This window comes from Lathamus discolor, chromosome 4 (genome assembly GCF_037157495.1).
Source record: "Lathamus discolor isolate bLatDis1 chromosome 4, bLatDis1.hap1, whole genome shotgun sequence".
NCBI lineage: Eukaryota > Metazoa > Chordata > Aves > Psittaciformes > Psittacidae > Lathamus > Lathamus discolor.
Window position 1 is genome coordinate 8929948 of NC_088887.1, and position 20220 is coordinate 8950167.

General features: G+C 46.9%; 2 protein-coding genes across 7 annotated transcripts in view; one reads left to right on the forward strand and one right to left on the reverse strand.

The window, feature by feature from the left end:
- VAMP1 (vesicle associated membrane protein 1) overlaps window positions 1–18257 on the forward strand; it is a 28592-nt gene extending 10335 nt beyond the window's left edge. For 2 of the 5 annotated variants that reach the window (XM_065676304.1, XM_065676311.1), the window contains exon 6: window positions 7–158. In XM_065676304.1, coding sequence (XP_065532376.1) covers window positions 7–49 — 43 coding nt within the window. In that variant the 3' untranslated portion in view covers window positions 50–158. Of the gene's footprint in view, window positions 1–6; window positions 1522–5329; window positions 5408–16544 lie in introns of those variants that run through there. The other 3 variants (XM_065676303.1, XM_065676314.1, XM_065676302.1) reach the window with 3 other exon arrangements.
- SCNN1A (sodium channel epithelial 1 subunit alpha) lies at window positions 548–7951 on the reverse strand. Of its 2 annotated transcripts, XM_065676301.1 has the most exons (14): window positions 7814–7951; window positions 7292–7509; window positions 7136–7180; window positions 6446–6701; window positions 5390–5577; window positions 4461–4561; window positions 3623–3786; window positions 3195–3293; window positions 2909–3026; window positions 2582–2660; window positions 2201–2258; window positions 2042–2097; window positions 1407–1482; window positions 548–1184 (listed from the first exon to the last, which is right to left on the reverse strand). In XM_065676301.1, exons 1-14 carry the CDS (start codon window positions 7817–7819, stop codon window positions 858–860), a joined length of 1791 nt encoding a protein of 596 aa, XP_065532373.1. In that variant the 5' UTR covers window positions 7820–7951; the 3' UTR covers window positions 548–857. The 2 variants fall into 2 exon arrangements, with proteins under 2 accessions (XP_065532373.1, XP_065532372.1); XM_065676300.1 differs by having other exon boundaries at window positions 7136–7509.
- Window positions 18258–20220: the final 1963 nt, after the last annotated feature.

The window sequence follows — 20220 nt, forward strand, 5'->3', positions numbered from 1 at the left end:
TTGCAGGACCTCATGGCAACAGAGATACTGTTCATGTGGGTGTGCATAGTTCTGCCAAAGACATCTTTGCTTTCCCCCCTCAAAGCAGGGAGAGCCAAGCAACTGTAGAGATCAGTTTATCCCGGACGTTTTGGCAAACAATTAAATACCTGGACACACACGTGTGGTGTATTGCAAGGAAGGAGACTGCTTGTCAACCAAGCAACCAAGATCTACCAGAGCCACATACCCAGTTTGCACAAGGAGACCTTATTCTACCAGGGTGTTTTGTCATGACCCAAGAGTGTCAGCAAGCATCAACCACCTCCCCACAGTATTGTGTGTAATATAGATGGAGGTTGTATCAGTGGCTATCATCTCTTAGGGCTGCTATACAAGTAGCCTCTCCTCGGGTAGAAGAGGGTGAGTGGCTTGGTCTTGGAATCAGAGCTGGACATTAAGAATTAGGAAAGAACAGCCAGTTTCCAATCTTAGGGAAACCTTAATGAAGCTCAGCCTGTTGAGACTACATTCCCATCCCTTGTCATACCAGAGAGGAGGCCAGTCATGCCTGCCAAACCTCTTTAATGAATGACAGACCAGAACTGTGGCAGCATCCTTGTTGCAGGGAAAAGAAAGCATGCATGTATAGGTGTGCAGAGGCAAGGAGTGTAAGGAAACTAAGTGGACGTCTCCCCCATACATACACTAGATCAGCTCTCACCCATGGTGATTCCCGGAGCAATAGTATTTTATGAGACTGAAGAAGACACCTGCAAGCAGTGAACCCAGAAAGAAGGAAATGCAGGTCCCACAGACAAAGTGCGCAGCGTCTGCTCCAACTGCCACCCATCTGAACTGTGGAATAAGCCAGTGCCTCACTCATGTCCCACCTCACCATCTCTGCTTGGCCCACGTGGTTCCAGGCTGTTGTAGGATGGCAGCATGGTCACTACAGCCTCAACAGTGAAGCGGTGTGGAGCGCTAAGAGCTGGTGCCTCATCTTGGAAAGCAGCGTTATCGTGACTGTTTGGAGGGGGTCCCGATGGAGGGAGCTGCTGCCGAGAACGGAACCAGCGTACAGCCAAGATTAAGGTGATGGCAATGAAATCCAGAACCAGCTCTGCAAGCTCCATCACAGACAAGACAGAGGATCCAAACCAGAGACTCCACTGGTTCCCAAACTGGGACAGCAGAGTCACTACCTGCAAGAGATGGAAAAAGGCCAGTGAGGACAGCCCTTGTTTGAGCCTTTTTCCTCCCTGCCTGCTCCCAGTAGCAGTGCCCTGTGGTGCTGGGGGCTTCCTCCCACCCTGCCACAGGAAAAGAGACTCGATAGCCAACAATGCTGGAACAAATGCCTGCCAATATTCCATACATCACGGGGGAATGGGTCGCTAGAGAGGACATGACAGTAAAGTGTGTACCGTGAAGGCTGGAGACTCCCCATTGGTCTTGTAGTTCCACTCCTCAAAAAAGATATTCACTTTGGCAACTCCGTTCCTGTAAATAAAATGAGGCTTAGTAACCCCAGATCCACAATCCTTGCCTTTATTCACCAAGTGTAATTGTCTTCTCTGTCCCCTTCTGCCCCATGTTCTCTTCCCACATACACCACCCAGACAGGCTTTTCCCAATCTCTGCAGTTCCCTCATTCTGCAAAAGATACACACTTTGGTACTTACAGTGCACTTCTGAGACTGCACTGTGAAACCCAATGTATGTGGTGTCCTACACTGGCTAAGCACAAGATCCTGCATGGCTCTGCTTCCCACTCTTCCACAGGCCCTTCCTGTGAGTCCAGACCGCAGGGCAGCCACCTGGGGCCTCCTATTTTCATCCTAGCATCTGACCCTTTTCAGATTCTCCACCTGGGTTCCCTTTTTCTTGTTGAAGTTTCAGTTTATCTCCACTTTGATTCAAATCCACTGGCCTTGTCCATGGGTCCCGTGCCTAATCTCTTCGCATCAGTGATTTAATCTTAACTCTGCCCCTCCCCGACACACACACTCCATTGGGATAGTGTCTGGTTTGGACACAGCCTCTGTGCAGGCGCTCTCACCTCTTGGATGTGATATTGTATTTGTTCTGTTGTGAAAGCACGTAAAAAACCCAGTCCTGAAATGAGAGTACAATCAATTGCATTGCATCATCACAGTCACCTCTTGTAGGTTTAGTTGAGGAAGGGCTAAATGGGAGGTGAGACCAGGGCTCTCCTTACCTCTGAGACTGCAGACGGCCAGCGGGAGTATCCAGCTGAGAGCTGGTATTGTGTCATTCTGGAAGACAAGAGGCTGTATTAGCTGCTGAAGCTGTAGAGGCCACCAGACCAGGTCTCTCAATCTCCAGGCACACCTGGAAGCTCCCTCCCATGCTGAAGTTCTGCCCACTTCCCACCATGCTTCTGCACGGTCCTCGGGAGCTCATTCCCGAGCCGACACTGATGCTCCTCAGCCATTTTGGCTTCCTGATGGGAGAAATACCATTTTGGGTTGCAGCTCAGCTATTGACTCAAGCTTTCGCTCTGGTCAGGGAATGCCTTCCAACAACTCCAGGAATAAAGATTTTCCAGTCCTCCTGACTGACTGATGATCAAACTTACTTGCAAGGTTTTCGACATTTGTGGAAACAGCCCAGCACGTTAGCTTTGAATTCAGCCAGGAGTTTGTAATAGCAGTAGCCTAAACAGCAGAGAAAGTAAATCCAGGTAAGCTCACAGTATCTGCATGCAAAAGGTGATGTGCAACAGCAAGGGGAATGCAGAGAAGGTTTCCTTCCACAAGCTCAGAGGGCATAACCGCCTAAGACAAGAACGTCTTTTGGATGTCCCACACCAGGAAGCTCATTGAAGACGATGAGGAGATGTATATGAGGTGGACCAGACAGGTTTAGGTGGGCATGAGCTTTACTACTCCTTCTGTCCACTTACCCCAGGCTACGTGTTTTGTGTAATCACAGTACTCTGCTCCAGTGGGTAAGGGATAGAAGTAATATGCACAGCCACAGCGCTCTACCATGTGGAGCTGAAAACAGGAGCGAATGCAGACCTGGGAGGCATACAAGGTGGAAAAGGCTGAAAAGGGAACCAAACCCACCACAACGTGTATCACATCATAGTATTACAGAGCCCACAGGCAAGCATGGCTGTTAGGGGACGGAAGCATTTCAGGAAAGTAGGGAAACAAGGTGGCATGGGACCACCGATGATGAGTTACCTGTTCCGTGTAGCGGGATGAGTACAGATTTTGCACTGGCACGTCACTGCCATCCTCTGTGCAATCACTGTAACTGCCCCCAAGACGCACAGTCATCTCCTAAAACATCAAACAGTCATTGCACAGAATGACTGGCACTTTGCTGTTCTCCAACACTTCCATGCCACACGCTGCTTGTCCATCAGTATCTGCTCCTAGCTTTCCTTGGGATGAAGCTTCACCTGCTTTCCTCCGTTTAACTGTTCACTGATAAACTGCAGCCAAATGCTTCTTGTCTAGCCCAGTAAGCTGCTCTTCTTCACTCCCTTCACTCCATGTGATTAATCCCCTCACTTAGAACACCCTGGCTCCATGGTAACCCACCTATATCTATTCACCAAGCTGAACCTCCCCTGTAACCTCAGGTCTTATCTCTGCTGCTTCCTCACCTTTTTCATGCTGATGGAGGTCTCAATACCAGGGCGCACGTTGAAACCCCCATCATCCATGAAGGCTGGCTCGTTCTGATCATGGACCATGACCCTGGCTCCTGTCACCGTGGACAACAGAGGGATGAAATCATTCTGTTCAGTGCGTACCACCAGAGAGAGACCTGAGGGAATGTCAGAGAGAAGAGAGGTCATGGCTGGCCATCATGTGGGAGAGGGGAGAGAGCAGAATGGTTAGAATGAGTCCATAAGAGATAAAGGAAGAGAAACCTCAACCATGTTGTAGTGAAGCTGGTCAGCAACTGAGGGTGGCTGGAGGGAAGCCAGAGATAGAGCTGGAGGCTCCAGGACTACCCAGCGAAAACTGTATTTCTTCACTGTGGCTTAGAGAAAAGCAGACCTGGAAAAAGAGATTTTGTGGAGAGACTGAGCTGGATAGAAGAAAAGCCTGAACAATTTGCCTAGAGAGGTTTCAGAGGGGTTGGGAACACAAACAGGCCAGTGGCTGGAAACAGGAAAATGGAGAAAGTGAAGACCCGGACCTCAGGAGCACAGCATTACAACTCAACTGGTGACTTCAGGAAGGGCCAAAACAGGTCCATAGGGAGCAGTGAATGTAAGGATCAGGCGCTGATGGAAGAGAGTGAGTTCAGTGGGGCATCAGCGAGGGACAGCCATGTTTATGAGACAGCCATCTCCACATGGGTGAAAAGAGAACTTGGGCAAGACAGAGCACAGCTGCAATCTGCCACCACCAGCATTAAGCACAACAGGATGCCTTTAACTCCTGGGGAAGACAGAGCTGAGCTGTTCTTACCAAAGACTGCCTCTCACCTACCATTATTGATCCCAGGCATCGAGGATGTCCACAGGCTGCTGCTGTTGTCGTTAAAGGTATAGCAGTTCCCATAAAAGGGATGATGGAAGTGAGTATAATTCCTGAGAGGGGAACAGAAACATTCACTCTGGGTGAGAAGGGCTGCAAAGGGCTGAGACCAAGGGGAAGGGCTTTCTGAGAGGAGCAACTGTTTTCCACCTGCAGGGAGAGGGGCTTACAGCAGATGGGCAGTATTTGTTACATAAACTTGCCTGAATGGGAAAAGCAATTAAAATGTGCTGGAGCTGGCCGGGTTTTTACACCAGGTTTGTCATACTGCTAACTCTTGAGAGCCCAACTGGGTTTTAGCAGTCCTAGCAATTACTGTATAACCTTCCTAATATTGACAAAACTCTTAGCTCTTCCCACCTCTTTACCTCCCTTGCTGATGGGTTTCATTCCACTTCCTCTTTGGGGCTTTTTGACCAATAACAGTAGAAGAGAAGTGGGATATTTTTTACCATCTTGTTGTAACCAGTCTCTCCTCTCCTGCGTGTATCACTTTACCGGTCTATCAGTGTATACTTCTACACTTGTATCTGGACCCACTCTGGGGTTTGTACCGGTGTATTTCATTTCTGTGAGATCCAGGAAAAGGCAAAACCATCCTCTGAGTTCCATAGTTTTGGGTCACAGAAACTGTGGCCCTGGTGAGCACAAGCCACAGGAACTAGATGATCTTGAGGTCCTTTCCAACCCTAACTATTCTATGATTCTATGATTCTATGAAAGACTCAAGAAACATCCTTTGAGACAATGGGATCTAAACAAGGAAAAGATCCCACCATAGGAAAGAGGTTCTCTAATGTGGATTCCTTGATTCCCTCTAGACCAAGGCACAAAATACAGGTGTTTTTAGGAAGACTCAGTGGGATGTTTCCAGCACTTACGCCTTGTCACACGTTGCGTCATTGAAGCGGCAAGAATAGATGAAATTCTCAAAGTCAGACTCATCCAGGGCTTTCGCATCAGGCATCTGCGCTAGGATATTGATATAGTGAAAGCTGTACCATTCCCGCACGGCATCCACCCCGGAGGAGTACGCCTGATGGAAACAGTCCTTGTTGTTTTCACTGCACTGTTAAAAGGAGAAGGAAGAAAACCAGCTGTGTCAGAGAAGTCTTGTTCAGGAGGCAAGGTTGTGCCTGTGGATTAGCTGTGCCCTCAGCATGGGCAGGGAGTGGAAATGCTCCAAAGGGCTCCTGTGCTCAACCAAAAGGTGATCAACAAGATGTGGAAAAGCAAATCCAGGGCAGCTGCTTGGAGGAAGGGAAACACCAGCAGAATGAGCAAAGCTGAGTTAAACCCCAAGAGGCAGCAAGTTACAGTGAGGTGTCAGGGTGATCTGCACATAAATTCTACATGTTATAAACCCAGAAGCTTTAAATTCTTGTGGGGGAGCCCTTCCTTCAGGGTGTGTCCAGAAAAACCTTTGTGATCCTGTGGGAACAGCACTTAACAGGTAAGCGATCAGCTTCAGTCCTTCACTGCCTTTCTTTTCAAATGCAAACACAGATACCCTGGGGTGAAGAAGCTGCTCCCTAGGAGCAAGTGTGACCATGACTGTTTCATGTGACCCACAGCCATTCAATACTTTCTCCTTTGCTATTATTGAGCAACACTGAGGTTGAGGTTCATAAATGGCTCTCCAAAGGCAAGTGCAAGGCTAATGATGTCTTCAGGAATGACAAGGTTTCCCTGCTCCACTTGGGATGGGCATTCATGTGGACAAATCACCTGGAGCCTGCATGAACAGGGACAGGACTCGGGGAACAGGATTGCCCTGAGCAAAAGATTCAGCTCTACCTTTATCTGCCATTAGCAAAAGCCAGTGCAGCTCAATCAAGACTTCTATGTAAGCAAAGGAATGGCTTAGGTTCTAACAAGATGGAAGTATCTAGGCAGAGACTGGAGTAGATAGGACACAAGGCATCTAGGGATCTCACCAGAACAAAGCCAATTTTCCAGTCGTTCTTGTCCACTGAGGGACTATTCTCTGGCAAGTTGACTACATTATCCCGCTTCTGCCTTCGCAGCGGATGGCGCTGGACATGATGGAGCAGGCTCCTTGAGCTACGCTTCCGTGTGGACAGCGTGGACCAGTCGCTTCGTGCCAAAGACATGTTGTAGTCATAAAGGTCTAGCAGTGTCTGGTGGGTGATTTGGTCCAGCTCATCCAGCTTCTTCCGGATGGCGCTGTATCTATACGGGGAGTGAAAAGAGGAGCCTGGAGGCTTAGGGATGGATGCACAGAAACAATTCTGAATAAGACATTCGGCAAAGTTGGCTGGGATGATTCAGGACATTCTTGCCACCAGCTGCAAATCCAAGCCCTTGCTGGAGGCTACTGTCCTTGTAGGAGAGAAGTAAATACATCTGCTTTTGCCTTGTGGCGGTTTACAGGGCAGCCTGCTAACATACAGCACCAAATAGTTGCCTAAAGTAACACGCCTTACTGTGAAAGCCCTGCAGCAGTAAAGGCCCGTGAAAAGTGTCCTTTCCACTGGCACTGCTATAGAAGGGGACAGTCAAGGACCATGAGAAGAACAGGAGGAGCACCTGCTTTTATCCTATGCATGCAAAAAGCAAGACAGTTAACAGCTCTGGGGCTGCCTATAGAACAGTCTATTTCTTACCTGTAGGGATTGAGGGTACATAGCGTCACGGCTGGGAAAGTCAGCCTGTCGGAGTTAAGGTTGAGGTTAAGGTTGACAGGGTAGCTGAAGTACTCCCTGTAGAGGATCCCAAACTGCCAGTACATTAAGCCAAAGGTGAGAAAGAAGAGAACAGACCAGAAGGCTGTCTTCATCTTGTTCTTTTTGGAGCACACCAAGCGGATAGCCCCGTGGATGGTTGTGTTGCTGCAGAAGAACTGGAATAGCTCCTGGTAGGAGCTGTAGAACTCGATGAGACCCTCCTGCTTCTCTTCTTTCTGCTGCTGCTCCTCTTCTTGCTTACATTGCCTTGTTTTCTCGCCTTCTGGCATCTTCCCTGTCTTCACGGATCCACCCTACAGCACAAACTCAGAATTAAGGGCTAGCCCTGCAAGACTGTGGCTCCAGGAAACCTTTCCCGGTGCAAAAACTGTCCCTGCATCACTATCTTCCCAAAAACTCGGTGCCTTCATCCTCTCCTTCCCGACCCCATCCCAGGCTGCAAGGTCGCCAGCCCTCCATGCACCCGCTCCTATCCCTCCCCCACAAGCCCTCCTCTCCCTCAGGTGACGGAGGCAGATCCTCAGCCATCGAGCAGCCCCACGTCCCTGCCGCTGCCCTCCCTCAGCCACGACCCCTGCCCGGCCCCCCGGCACTGACGCCCATGGCCGCCGGTGGCTGCTTGGACCGCTCCCTCGGAGGTGTGCTCTCGCCGAGCGCTGCCGGCTCTCCCGCAGCCTCCCCGGCTGGGCTGGGACCGGTTCCTTTCCAGTTGGAGCCAGCACCCCGCCCGGCTCCTGCCCTGCCAGCCTCTCCCCGCCCGCCCCTTCTTCCTTTCCTTTCCTTCCCTCCCTCCCTCCCTCCTCTGCCCCTTCCCCCCGGGCGCCGCTCCCGAGGAAGAAAAGCCTCTTTAAACTCTCAAGTGCTCGCGGCCGAGGCACTGGGGACGCACCGGGCCGGTGACCTTGGCGGCGCCGGGGGTGCCTGGGGGGGGGGGTCAAGGCCCGGCCGCCGCGCTCCCGGCGGGGTACCCGGTGCCCCCGAGGGGAGCCTGCCTCGGCCAGGTATGGTGCGGAACAGCCGGTCCCTCCCTCCTCCTCCTCCTCCTCCCACCCTGAGCCTGCTGAAACGCGGCGTCGCAGCGAGCCGAGGTGATGCAGAAAGCAAGCTGGTACCGCTCGTCGCGGAGGCAGCGCCGGGCGGACGGGGCACCCTGTTGGGGAGGCAGGGTGAGGGCTCCTGCGTGGCTTTAAGAGCCAAATTGTGCTTTCCCAGGGCAAAGCTGAGGGCGATGGAGAGTTTGGGGTGAGATCTGCAAAGAGGGCTGGGCTGGGCAGAGAAGGCTGGTGCCGGCACTGTGATCCGCATGAGGTAGCATCGCCTTGCTGCTTCATTAATTAAAGACTCGTTTCCCAACCAGAACTACCCGGCCCAGCCATGAGTGGGAGCTTGTCTCACTGTGCCCGGAAAATCAAGGCCTCCGGTATTATCCAAAGCCTTGCAGTGTTTCCTCAGACCATGGAAATGAATACCCAAAGCCAGAAGTGACCAGAAGTCCCAAATACCCCCCTGCCATTAGAACACTGGAACCTCTTTCCCAGGCCTTTTTCCAAATGCTTTTCTCTCAAACTAGTTCTCTCTGAGGTTTTCACTTCTTTCTCTCCTTAATGAATACCTCCTCCAGACCAGTCGTCTGCCACTGAATTTTGATCCTTATTGGAGCAAGCAATGGTTTGGTTAGTGACTCAAAATACACAGCCACTTTTACCTCTTCATATTGCAAAATACCATGCTTGAAAATGGCAAGCTGTACACTTTTGAGGCTGGCAGTTAAGTGACAGCGTGCCAGGAACAGCCTTGTGACAGATGCTTGTTACAAACCTACAGCCACGACTTAGAGCTTTCCTCTAGCTCCGTCCTGTGACAAACAGCAACGCAAAGCAAAGGCATCACCTCTTCTGCAGTTCTAAACTTAATTGTGTCTCAAATGATTTATTTTGAACTTTCGTCAAAGATGAGTTGCAAAATCACGGAATCATGGAATGGTTTGGGTTGGGAGGGGCCTTAAAGACCATTTAGTTCCAACCCCCTGCCACAGGCAGGGACACCTTCTATTAGACCAGGTTGCTCCAAGCCCCGTCCAACCTGGCCTTGAACACTGCCAGGGATGGAGCAGCCACAGCTTCTCTGGGCACCCTGTGCCAGTGCCTCAGCACCCTCACAGGGAAGAGCTTCTTCCTTATGTTCAATCTGTATCTAAAAATGTGGGAGGGATGGGTTGGGGATGAACTATTACTATTATTACTATTACTATTATTACTATTACTACTATTACTAAATGCCAGTTACAAAGCAGCTTCTTCAGAGCATTAGAAATGCCCTTCTGGGTTGGACTGATGGTCCATGCAGCTCTGCATCCCATCTTGGGCAGTGCCAGTAGGAGATGCCATTTAGCAGAGGGTGTGAGCTCTTCCTGACTTATGCTGTTTTATGCACTCAGGTAGACCTGGAGAATCCCTGAAGATGCACATCAGCCTTTTGAATCAGCCTTGTAGCCTATGCATTAAACTCTGAGAACATACACTTGTACTAACTTGTACTAACAATTACGAAGCATTGGTGCTTACAACTACCAGTGTAACATGTAACCAAGTCACTTCATAGAGAGCATGTTTATAACTTGTTTATAACTGGCATCAGTGTGATTTCCTACTCCAATTGCCCATCCTCCAAAACCCACCTCCCTCGTACTGGAATTGTGCCTCTGTCTTAATGCAATAACAAACATGATTTTGCCCTTGAAAATGCCCATTTTATACTCATTTAAGTCAACAGCACCCACAAAACAACTACAGCTGAATTTGGCAGTGCTAATTGTTGGGCATTCTCTGATTTCCACAGTATTTTAAAGCATCTTAAACAGTCTTCCACTGATCTTTGCAACTGAGTTCAGAAACACAGTCCTTTTTGCTGGGTGTGAAAAAAAGGTAACTTGTATTTTTGTATTTCTATTGACTTGAGGAATACTTAAAACTTCAAACATCTGGATTGAGTTGCTGTATCTGAATGACAGTCTAAAATGCATGCACATCTAGATAAATATTTGCTTTATGTTTCAGAAGACTTTTTCCATAGGGTTGGTTTTTGGAAACAATTAAACAAACATCTTGCTGGCTCTTCCACCATTGCCAGCTGCCGTGTCGGCCCTGATCTAAGCAATTCCCCTTTTCCCTCTTTCTCATGCCGCTTTGCTGCTCCGGCTGCCATACATTATCTACTGTTGTGGCACACCTCAGAGCACGTATCAGCCCTGGGGTGACTTCCAGTCTCTTCAGTCATGGGAATATTGTGCTTTGGCCATGGCTTTGTAAATCTCCTTACGTTCTCCTGGTCACAGAGATGGGCTGCTGATTGATTGCCAGCTCACAACCACAATTACCGCTTGATTCCCCAAATACTGGAAACAATGCAAGCAACAAATCTGTTGCCTTCTCAGGTGCCAGTCGCAATCTCCATTTGCAGCATCAGAATTTGATAACTCTTCAGGGTTTTTTTATTACTTGCATCTTCCCTTTTTATTCTACTGCTTTTTGCCAATGCGTAAATGAACTGGATCATTCAAGTGACCATCTTCTGACCGAGCCTGTCGGTCATAAATGGTACCATTTTCCTCAGCCACACTTCAGTGTAACAGAAGATAGTGACATGGCATTATTAGTGTAGGTTGCGGAAGACTCCTGTTGATAATTCAAGTGATTAGAGGCACCCCTGTCTCAAGTGTCCCTCACCACAAGAGTCTTTTGAGGTTTTTTTTCATCCACAAGCTTCTGGATATTGTTTGGTGTATTGACCTATCAAGGTGAGTCACACCAGATGTCACTGGGTTTTGACACTGATGGTAGTTTCCCCCACCCCCAATCAGGCTCAGCAATTACGGGACAAATGGTCTTCTGATATCCCAAGCCTTGCGTTAGGAGGAAAGATCTTCCATGCAAATCCTTGCTGGAAGTTTTGATTCACAGTATTTGCTTCATCTCTGACAACATTTTAAATCCAAGGAGCTTTATACTGAAAAGATCCTTTTCTCTCAGATGCTTGTCACTAGGTCCTTCCCTTTTGAAATGGGAAGCACCCTGTTGTTCTGGGCAGTGCTTCTGTATATTGTATCTTCACAAACTGAATGCACGATTGCTTTTTATTGCTCCTGAACAACCTTTGAGTAAACATGAATCATTTTTTATGGCATCAAATTGGAAATGTTTCCTTACCAGCTCTATCTATTATCTGCCCAGGTAGGAATGTGATAATGATCACACATTGTGTGCACACAACATTTTAAAATGGAACAACCTTTTTTTTCAACACACCTTTACTGTGCTGGGAAAAAAGAGAAGTCTCTTCCCATCTGGTCTAGATTCCAAGTGTAGCAAATGATACCGTGTTTTTAAACTACTTGAAAGACCTCCAATCAGTTTAATTCTTTTGTATATCTGTATATGTAATTTCCTGTTTGCAAGATAGAAACCAGTGATTATTTCTGGATTAGCTCCAACTAATCAGCTGTACATCTGATTATATTTTTCTCCATTAAAACTAGCAACCCAGACACTAGACAGTCAAGGAATAGCAGTGTGGATGGTGCTACAAGTTTAACTGAAGTATGTGGCCAAAGAGGCCCCACCTAGTAGCTGATAAAGATGGGCAGATACGAGGCTACACTTTGTGCTGCTGTTGCTTTTGAGCAGGGAGTTTTTTACCCAGGCCTCACGGACTTCCTTGAGGCAGAGGTGGTGTTCCCTAAAGAGGATCATTATTAAAAAGCCATCAGGGGTTGCAAACCAATCCAACGGGCTGTTGAACGCTTTCTCCCTTGCTGCTGATGTAACTTGCCAGGCAGCAGTGGTGTCTGTCCCAGACAAGCAGTGATACTACAGCAGCAAGAGTATGTCCATGTATGCATTCCCACTCCCTTGCATCCCAAGGAGGCTGCTTTTCAATGCACTATTATTTTTTTAACCTTGTAGGAGCAGAGTGGGTGCAGAGAACTGTTTTGGTGGCACAAAAGGGAGTCCTAGGGGAGAAATGGAACAGTGTGTGTTATCCCTGTCTTTCAGCATGAAAAGTGGGAGACTACAGCGTACAGCTCACGACAATGGTATTGTACGACTGAGCAAATCCTGTTGGGAGCTGTGTGGAGGGAATACAGCCTCTCTTCCTAGGAGGATGAAGTCAGTATGAGCAGACCCCAGGAGACCTAGGTGGATCCTCTTTTGTTGCTGTTTACATACTGCAATGCATTATGAACCCCAGGGGAGAGCCTGGGTAGTGGCTCCTCATCCTCTGCCTCTGCTGGAATATCTGAATTAGCTCCTGAAAAATGTAGCGACTCCAATCTGTTGTCTGCATTGCAGGACGAGGGATATTGCTTCCTGCAAATGCTCAATCAGCCTAGGTGCTGAAGCAGCCCGGTGACCAGACCCCGTGGTACATTGGCCATATTACTTTGTGTCTGAGTCAGCTGTCTGAGTTTGCTGCTTAGTGACCCACCCTCCATGAGAAAATCACTGAAAATGGGCCCTCAAGCTCTGCTTCTGCTGCACAGTCCCTAAATTCAGGGTCTCATCTAGGATCACTAGGCCACAGTCATGTAGGATTGACCACTCCTCAGATACCAGTCTCAGTCCAGTCCTATTGCAATAGGATGGGCTTTGGAAATGGCTAGATGAAAATTCCTACTCACTGGCATAACTAAGCCAAGCCCAATGCCCATCTGGAAGCTAGGTGTGCAGTCCAGGCTGAAACAGCAGCAAGCAACACCGTAGGACTGATTTCTGGGGCAATTACTAAGTAGAGCGGTCAAGATGAAGCCTCCTTAAGGTTCCCCCCACCTGCCCTGTTCTCCCCAGCTGAAATCTGTCATTTCCTCCTTCCAGCCCCAACAATATAACTATTATCACAACCACATGACTCCCCTGTGTCCCCACCCCTTTCCTCATCTCTCCTGCCTGTTGTTGGGACCTGGAGGCAGATGCAGCCACCTCAGACCAGTTTTGATACCTACACCTGCAGGGTTGGGTCTGGTCACTCTCTGAGCCTAGCACAGCACAGCAAGCATTTGCTTGATAGACACACACGCCTGCTGCTGCCAGCCTGGAGCTTTGCTAGAGGTGATGTTGGGACAACCCAGCTTATGTTTACCTCCGCTTTTGATACTGCCTCAGGTAATTCCCCAGGTGCACCCCTCAGTCACTCCTGCCTCGGTGGTTTCATGTTGCTTCTGCTGCCTGGCTTTGCTCTGGTGATGTCTCCTTCTCTGGATTATAAACCAAAAGTTACGCCAAAAAAGGGCATCCATAGGGAATTAAGCCCTTAAGAAGAGAAGTTAGTCTATAAACCCCATTTCTTTTATGGGTAAGGCCAGATTTCATCGCCAAATGGCTTGAGGGAACACTTCCCACCACACCCTTCTGAAAAGGCAGAGCAGAAGGCATCACCCCACTTTCCCATCTCCTTTTTAATTGCTCAGACGCGTTCAATTAATTCTTCTGCTTGAGAGGTCTCATGTTTTCCCTCTCAAGATCTCAGGCTAGCAGTGATGTGAAGCTCCGGAATGGTCCATGAGGCAAAGAACCTAATGTTGTTTTCAAGATGTAGCTTGATAAATTCAAGTTAAGGATTAGGTGGTTGGATACCCTTTGGCATTGACTTGTCTTTTATAATGAAGTAATCTGAGGTTTATCCCCTGTAAATAAAGGGCCTAGAATATCTGGATTAATATCTCCTTTCCTTCCCCTCCCTTTTCTTTCTTTCCTGAAGAGGCTGGCCAACAAAACACGAACCTTAGGCAAGCCATGTGGCCACTTCTGGTGATACTGAGAAGAGTGGGATTTCTTCATTATAGTCACTGTCCTATTCTGTCACCTCTTCTTGTCATTCTACCTCAAGACTGCTAAGCTGTTTCAGATACATCTCCTGTATCAAGAAGTTTATACCCCCGGCAAGTTTTTGGGTGAGAAAGGGATTCTCCTCAAGTAAGACACAAGACGTTGCTGGGCAGTGTTTTAGAGAAAGAATATTCCCCTGTAGTTTGAAAAATGGCCCACTTCACAGAGCATAGGGCTGTTTGCCTTCCCAATCCTCTGCAAATAAAGGATCTCAAAGTATTTGCAGTATACCTCCTGGTATGAGTCCGTGCATATTTATCAGATGAGGAAAATTGATCTTTCATGCTAAGGACTTAATAAAATGCTGATGGTATTTCATGGGGGGGGCTCTGTGAGAATGATTCAGGTATATGCACAGGTATAAAAGAGGAAACCAGCAATTCATAAAGAAATCAGTACTAAGCAAACCCATGACTTCAGAAGCGTTTGAAAAAGGGGAAAAGAAAATGGTGAAAAATACTGTGGAAAACAGGGGAAGGAGCAGGAGCTGAAAGGAAAGAACAGAGGCAAATGAACTCAGACAGAGAAGAAAACTGTGCCCTCCTTTCCCATGAGCTGCGCCTGGTTATGGTGGGAGGGCCTGCATTGCCTAGTGACACTGAAATATGTGCTGGCAAGTTATATGTCTCCCAGAAGATGACTCATGCCAGACAGTTTGCAGCACAGGAGGCTGAAGTTATTCCACAGTCTTAAAACAATGACATGCTGCCTTTCCTGCCTTTGTAGTAATTTTCCCTTCCTTTGCTGCACATTGTTATCATTGGCCCAACCTATTTGGTTGGGTTGGAGGATTTGGACCTCTTCATGGTTATCCATCAGCATTGTCCCATGCTGCTTCACTGACAATCATTGCTTTGACTCACCACATGTCAGTGTTATCATCCCATACAATCCTGTGCAACTGCTCTCTACTATCACCCTTAATCCCTTCTGCTAGCTCTTGTTGTAACGCTACATCAGCACATCAAATATACCTGTTGGGGCAATGCTGCTGATCCCTCTTGCTTCTCACCCCCTCTCAATGTGACATCCAGGGATCAGGGTCATAATCCCGTTTTCTCACTTGATGTCTTCACTGTTCCTGCCCTCTGCCTCTTGATTTCCAGCCTTCTGGAAACAGCCTTCTCTTCTTCCCATTGTGCTTTGGCAGCCTTTGTAGTTTTGACCTGTCGCCCTGCACTGATGGCCTATACCAGCACCTACCACAACTGTTTTTTTCTGTCTGTCCAAAAATGCCACCCCTTATAATTTTCATTTCCATCAGCTGAATTCACTTCCTGTCACCCTTTCCCATCCTTACTTAACCAGGCATGCTCACGAAAAATGGGATGAACACCTTTCATGTGGGGAACAGAAAGCATTGCTCAGTGGAGTAAAGGAAGTCAGAAAAAAGCATCTATCAAAAAAAGCTGAAGTTGGCTACTATGGGAAGAGCAGAGAAGTATACGAACTTCAGCACCTCACATGTAGAAAGACAGTCAGGTCAAGCAAAGCTTCAAGGAACAACGAGCAAAAGGAATCAAACCTGACATTAGATCTTTCTTGACATGTATCAGGAACCTGCCAGATGTTCTGAGGGGCAGATGGATGCCCAGGCTGTGAGAGGAGGCCAGAGGGGAGATAAGGCCATTGCAGAAATCCCTGCGTCTGTGTTAAGGGTTGAGTGAAGAGATCAGCGTGGCAGGACCCATTCTTCAGCAGGGTGGGGTTCACCAATGAACATGTCTGAAACTGAAGCAGCGGTGGAAAAGGTTGTTCAGCACACTGACAAAGCAAACAGTAACAGCTTGCTGGGGGCAATGGCGTTTGTCCAAGAGTCTTAAAGGAACTCCGGAATAAAAGAGCTGAGCTTCTCCGAGCAGCGTGTTAACCCAGGCTTGCCGAAAGCGGAAAGTGGTGAATGTGATGCCACGTTTTAAAGCTCAAGCGGAGAGTGACCTGGGAGTCAGCTGAGCTGTGAGGAGGAGCATGTTTTGGCAGTGAGTAGGAGCTGGACTAACTTAGTGTGACACATCAGGCGCTGGAGGGAAGCATGCGTCCCCTGCTTTTGCCTGGGACATAGGGTAGGGGGTGGTTGCAATAGAGCTGGAAGCTTGGAGAAAAGAAAAGCCCAGTCCTTTTCCTTTTTCTCTTTCCCTTTTCTCCTTCCCTTTTCTCTTTCCCTTTTCTCTTTCCCCTTTTCCTCTTTCTCCTTTCTGTCTTTATTTGATTGTTCGATTGATTTTCTTTTCTTTGGGTTGGTTTGGGGTTTTTTGAGAGAGTACAGAATGTTAGAGGAGCTTCATTACCCTTTGTAGCATTATCATTGCTCATGTCAGTGAAGTCCAGATGAAGGATACGTGGTCAGAGAAGGTGATAAATGCGGAAGATTGCTGTTACTATGAAAAACAAATGTGCAGCACTAGTGAAGACACCTCTTTGGTCAGCATTCCATACTCTGTTTACAGAGAGAAGCCCTGAAGCAGTGTTCCTGTGGGCCGTGCTAGGGAGGAGAAGCAGCCGTTCTGTAGCTGTGATGACCTTCTCTGAGAAAAGAGGTATCCAGCTATTGAGAGGAACTACCTGATGCCCGTGGGCTTTCAAGAAGCTGCAGCCACGTGGGAGTCATCTTACTGCGTATACGTGTGAACCTCTTGCTGATCCAACCAAGGACTGTGATGCCAAGCTCTTGCAACAGAGCTTGCTGCTTCAAGCTTCTGATCTGGAACGAGTGTACAGTCAGAGAGCATGAATGCTGGCCCTGGTGCTGTGTCCCGGCCCATCCCTACCAAGCAGTTGGCAGAGATTCCTTGCAGTTCACTGACCAAGATGGGGGAGTTGTGGGGAAGTTTGGTATCATGTCTATGGTCAGTGTGGATATCTGTTTCCTGATGCATGCTAGGCTTGAATGATTTACTGTCTGTCACTGCCTGGTGGAGGAGGGTTTTAGCTCTGAATGATTCCTGTGCATTAGGCACTTCACTATGAGTCTTCAAGAGGCTGAGGGTGACAGGTGGAATTTGAAGTTTCTCGGCCTAAGCATATAGTACCAAGGTGGGAGCAAGCTTTATAAAGGACAGCTTTACCTGCTATAGGGAGCTGTATCATTGAAACCCTTCTGACACAAAAGAAGGGCTCTTCTCAGTCTGATTCTGTGATGAGTTTGGCAATTGTGTGTAAGGGTGAGCACAGCTCTCAGGACTGATGTGTGCAGAGATGTCATTCTCAAATGTTTCAAGACTGACATCTCTACAGTTTAAAAGGCAACCCTTACTAAGCCTGTCCTTAGTGGGGTGCCTTGCAACAGGGACACTTACACTGAATTCCTATGGTGTGTAGGTTGCAGCTGCATAGCTGGAGAAGCTCTGCACACTGACCTCCAGGGTCGAGCCTGGCCTCTCATGTAATGTGCCTGTCATGTTCCAGAGAAGGGCTTTGACTGAACAAGGTGTCTGGGATGTGTTGGGGAAGCACTGTCCACGTTTGCTTTGGAAGTGCTGCAGAATGCGTGATCATGATACAATGTGAGGTTGAAGCTAACATGATTCAAATGCTTTACTTCTAGTTAATGCAAGTTCTCTCTGAGGCAAGTACCAGCTGAGCTTCATCTATGTTCATAAAGTGAACCTAAACCACTGTGGTTAGACTGATGAATCTACTTAGCTAGCTTAAATTGTATAAGCATAGGCATAATCAAACAAGGGGAACCTATGTGGAAAAGATAATCTTGAGTCTGGCTTCATTGTTTGCAGAATGACTGCTCCTCCTCCAGTACTGCATTAGAACTTTTGGCTTCTCTATATTCACAATACAATGCAGCCACAGCCCCTGAGTAATCTTGTGTTGACTGAAGTGCAAAGAACTTAATCTTATGTTTTGCAGGGTGACAAAATCCATAACAAATTTAATGCCTTCTATGTAATAATTCTCCTACAGAACTAGTTTAGAACACCTACTTTAATACTTATTTCTACTGACAGAGTGTACCTTATAATGGGTTCATCTGCCTAGCAGCTAATCAGATGATGACCAGATTCCTGCTTCTCAATTCACACGGCCAGGCAGTGTTGCCACATGGCATTTGGCCACAGCACATTTGACCTTGGAAGGCAGCATGGCTGTCTCCCAGAGATGCAGAACATATTATTTATCCATGTCTTTCTAATGCAATCGAGTATATCTTTGATGAACTTTTAGTCTCTTAGTGATGTTTTCTGTAATAAGTGTTTTATATGTAAAATATAAGAAATGTTGTAACTCAAGGTCACTTTGTATATCAATAACTATTACTTTTTCTGCTTTAGGGCATATGCTTTACTTGGTTTTGTGGTTTAAATTAAGCTTGAGACCTTCAGGGACACAGTAATAATGAATTCTCCATAGCAACTCCAGTGGGGAACATCATAGAGCAGCTAATCAAATTGAGTGCCATCATATATTTCTCCTTGCGAGGAATAGGGCCGCTCTTAATGCATTTCTTTCATCTTTCCATTAATTTTCTTCCCTCATTGTTGAGTGTATTATGTCTTATTTTACTCTGAACATGCCTAAATATAACTTGCAGCTGTTGATTCTTGCTGCGCCTTTCCCTGCAGGTTAGTGCACCAGTACTCTGGTACTTTATTTTCTGTGGTGTGATTGAGAGATACTGGTTCAGTGCCCAATGTAAAATGCTTTCTGACCTTCCCAGTCGGTCCTGTCATTTTGCTGTGGACCACTTCCAGGTTTCCAACATAATTAAAAAGCATGTGGGTGCCTAGACTACCAAGAGGTGTTGCAGATTCAGGCTTTGCTGGGCTTCCAACTCGGCATTGGCAGTCATGGGTGACAGCGACTTCTCCAGTGGTCACCAATGAAGTTCATGACGGTATTGACACCAAGGGTCCCTTGCCGCTCCCTTTCCATAAAGATGAAATGATACAAGCAAAAACTGCTTCCACCAGCAGTTACATTCTGCCCATGGTCACTTCTGTGTGTTCCCATAGGCCAGGCAACTGATAGGGATTTGTGGATCAACAGCTTGGTGGTCCAGTACCTGAGGAGCACCTTATCTTGTTTGAGTGTGTTCAGCTGGCCAGGGGACTTGTGTTGAGCTGAAGGACTCCCTCTGCTTCAGCTACTGATCCTGCCACTTGCAAATCTGATCAACACTGGTTTTGGTAAGTTGTATCTCCTGATGCCAATATTAACCCAGCATAGTTCTTGCACAGAAGCACACTCTTTCAGCAGGGATTGCTGCTTCTTTTTGGATCATGAATTTCTGCCATTTGTCTGTTAGGAATTAATCCATACAATGCAAATGATGGTGTACACATACACTATTATTTTTCTTTGGAATTTTCTTGGTTTGTTAAATCTGCACCAGTGCTTTTATCAACCAAATGTTTCATTTTGTCAAAGACTTTTGTTTTTTTAAACATGCTAAATTATTGTCATGTTCATCGTTGAAGCCCTTGTTAGTTAACTCGTAGTAACTTCACACTCTCTTACCTGTAATTATTACTATGGAACCACATAACAATCATTGGTGTCATCTCTGCAAACACTGGCACAGCACACCCTTCTGACATCTTGGGATTTCTAAATATTTTATTCTAAATAAGATTTTTTATATACTAATATATACTAACTTTATATAAAAATTTTATATACTAATATATACTAATTTTATAACTAATTTTTTATACTAATATATAATATTCTAAATAAGATTTTTAAATACTTAACTCCATTAGGCCAGGTGCCTTCTCAGCCAAATCTTTTATGAGTCTAAGATGCAAATGTTCTTGGCTACTGATCTGAAAATACTTACACTTCATAGATGCTGTTAAAATCTTCCTTAGTTTGCAAATAGATCAGGAAGTTGTTTACCATCCTCCCTTAGTATGAATAGACAATTCCATTTCTTTCTGTGTACAAACAGCTAACTTCTTTGTATCAAAACGCCTACATCAAAAATCTTCTCAATCAACAGTTTTCCTATACGCACCCAGTAAGAGCCTAGGCCATCACTGGCATTTCTTGGTTTTCAATGTATTTTGAAAGAACTCCTTCCAAGTCCCATTAGCACTTGCAGCAATCTAGCTTTTCCAGATTATTTTGAACTCTCCTTATCACCTCGTATGCTTCAGAAATTCTCACTTT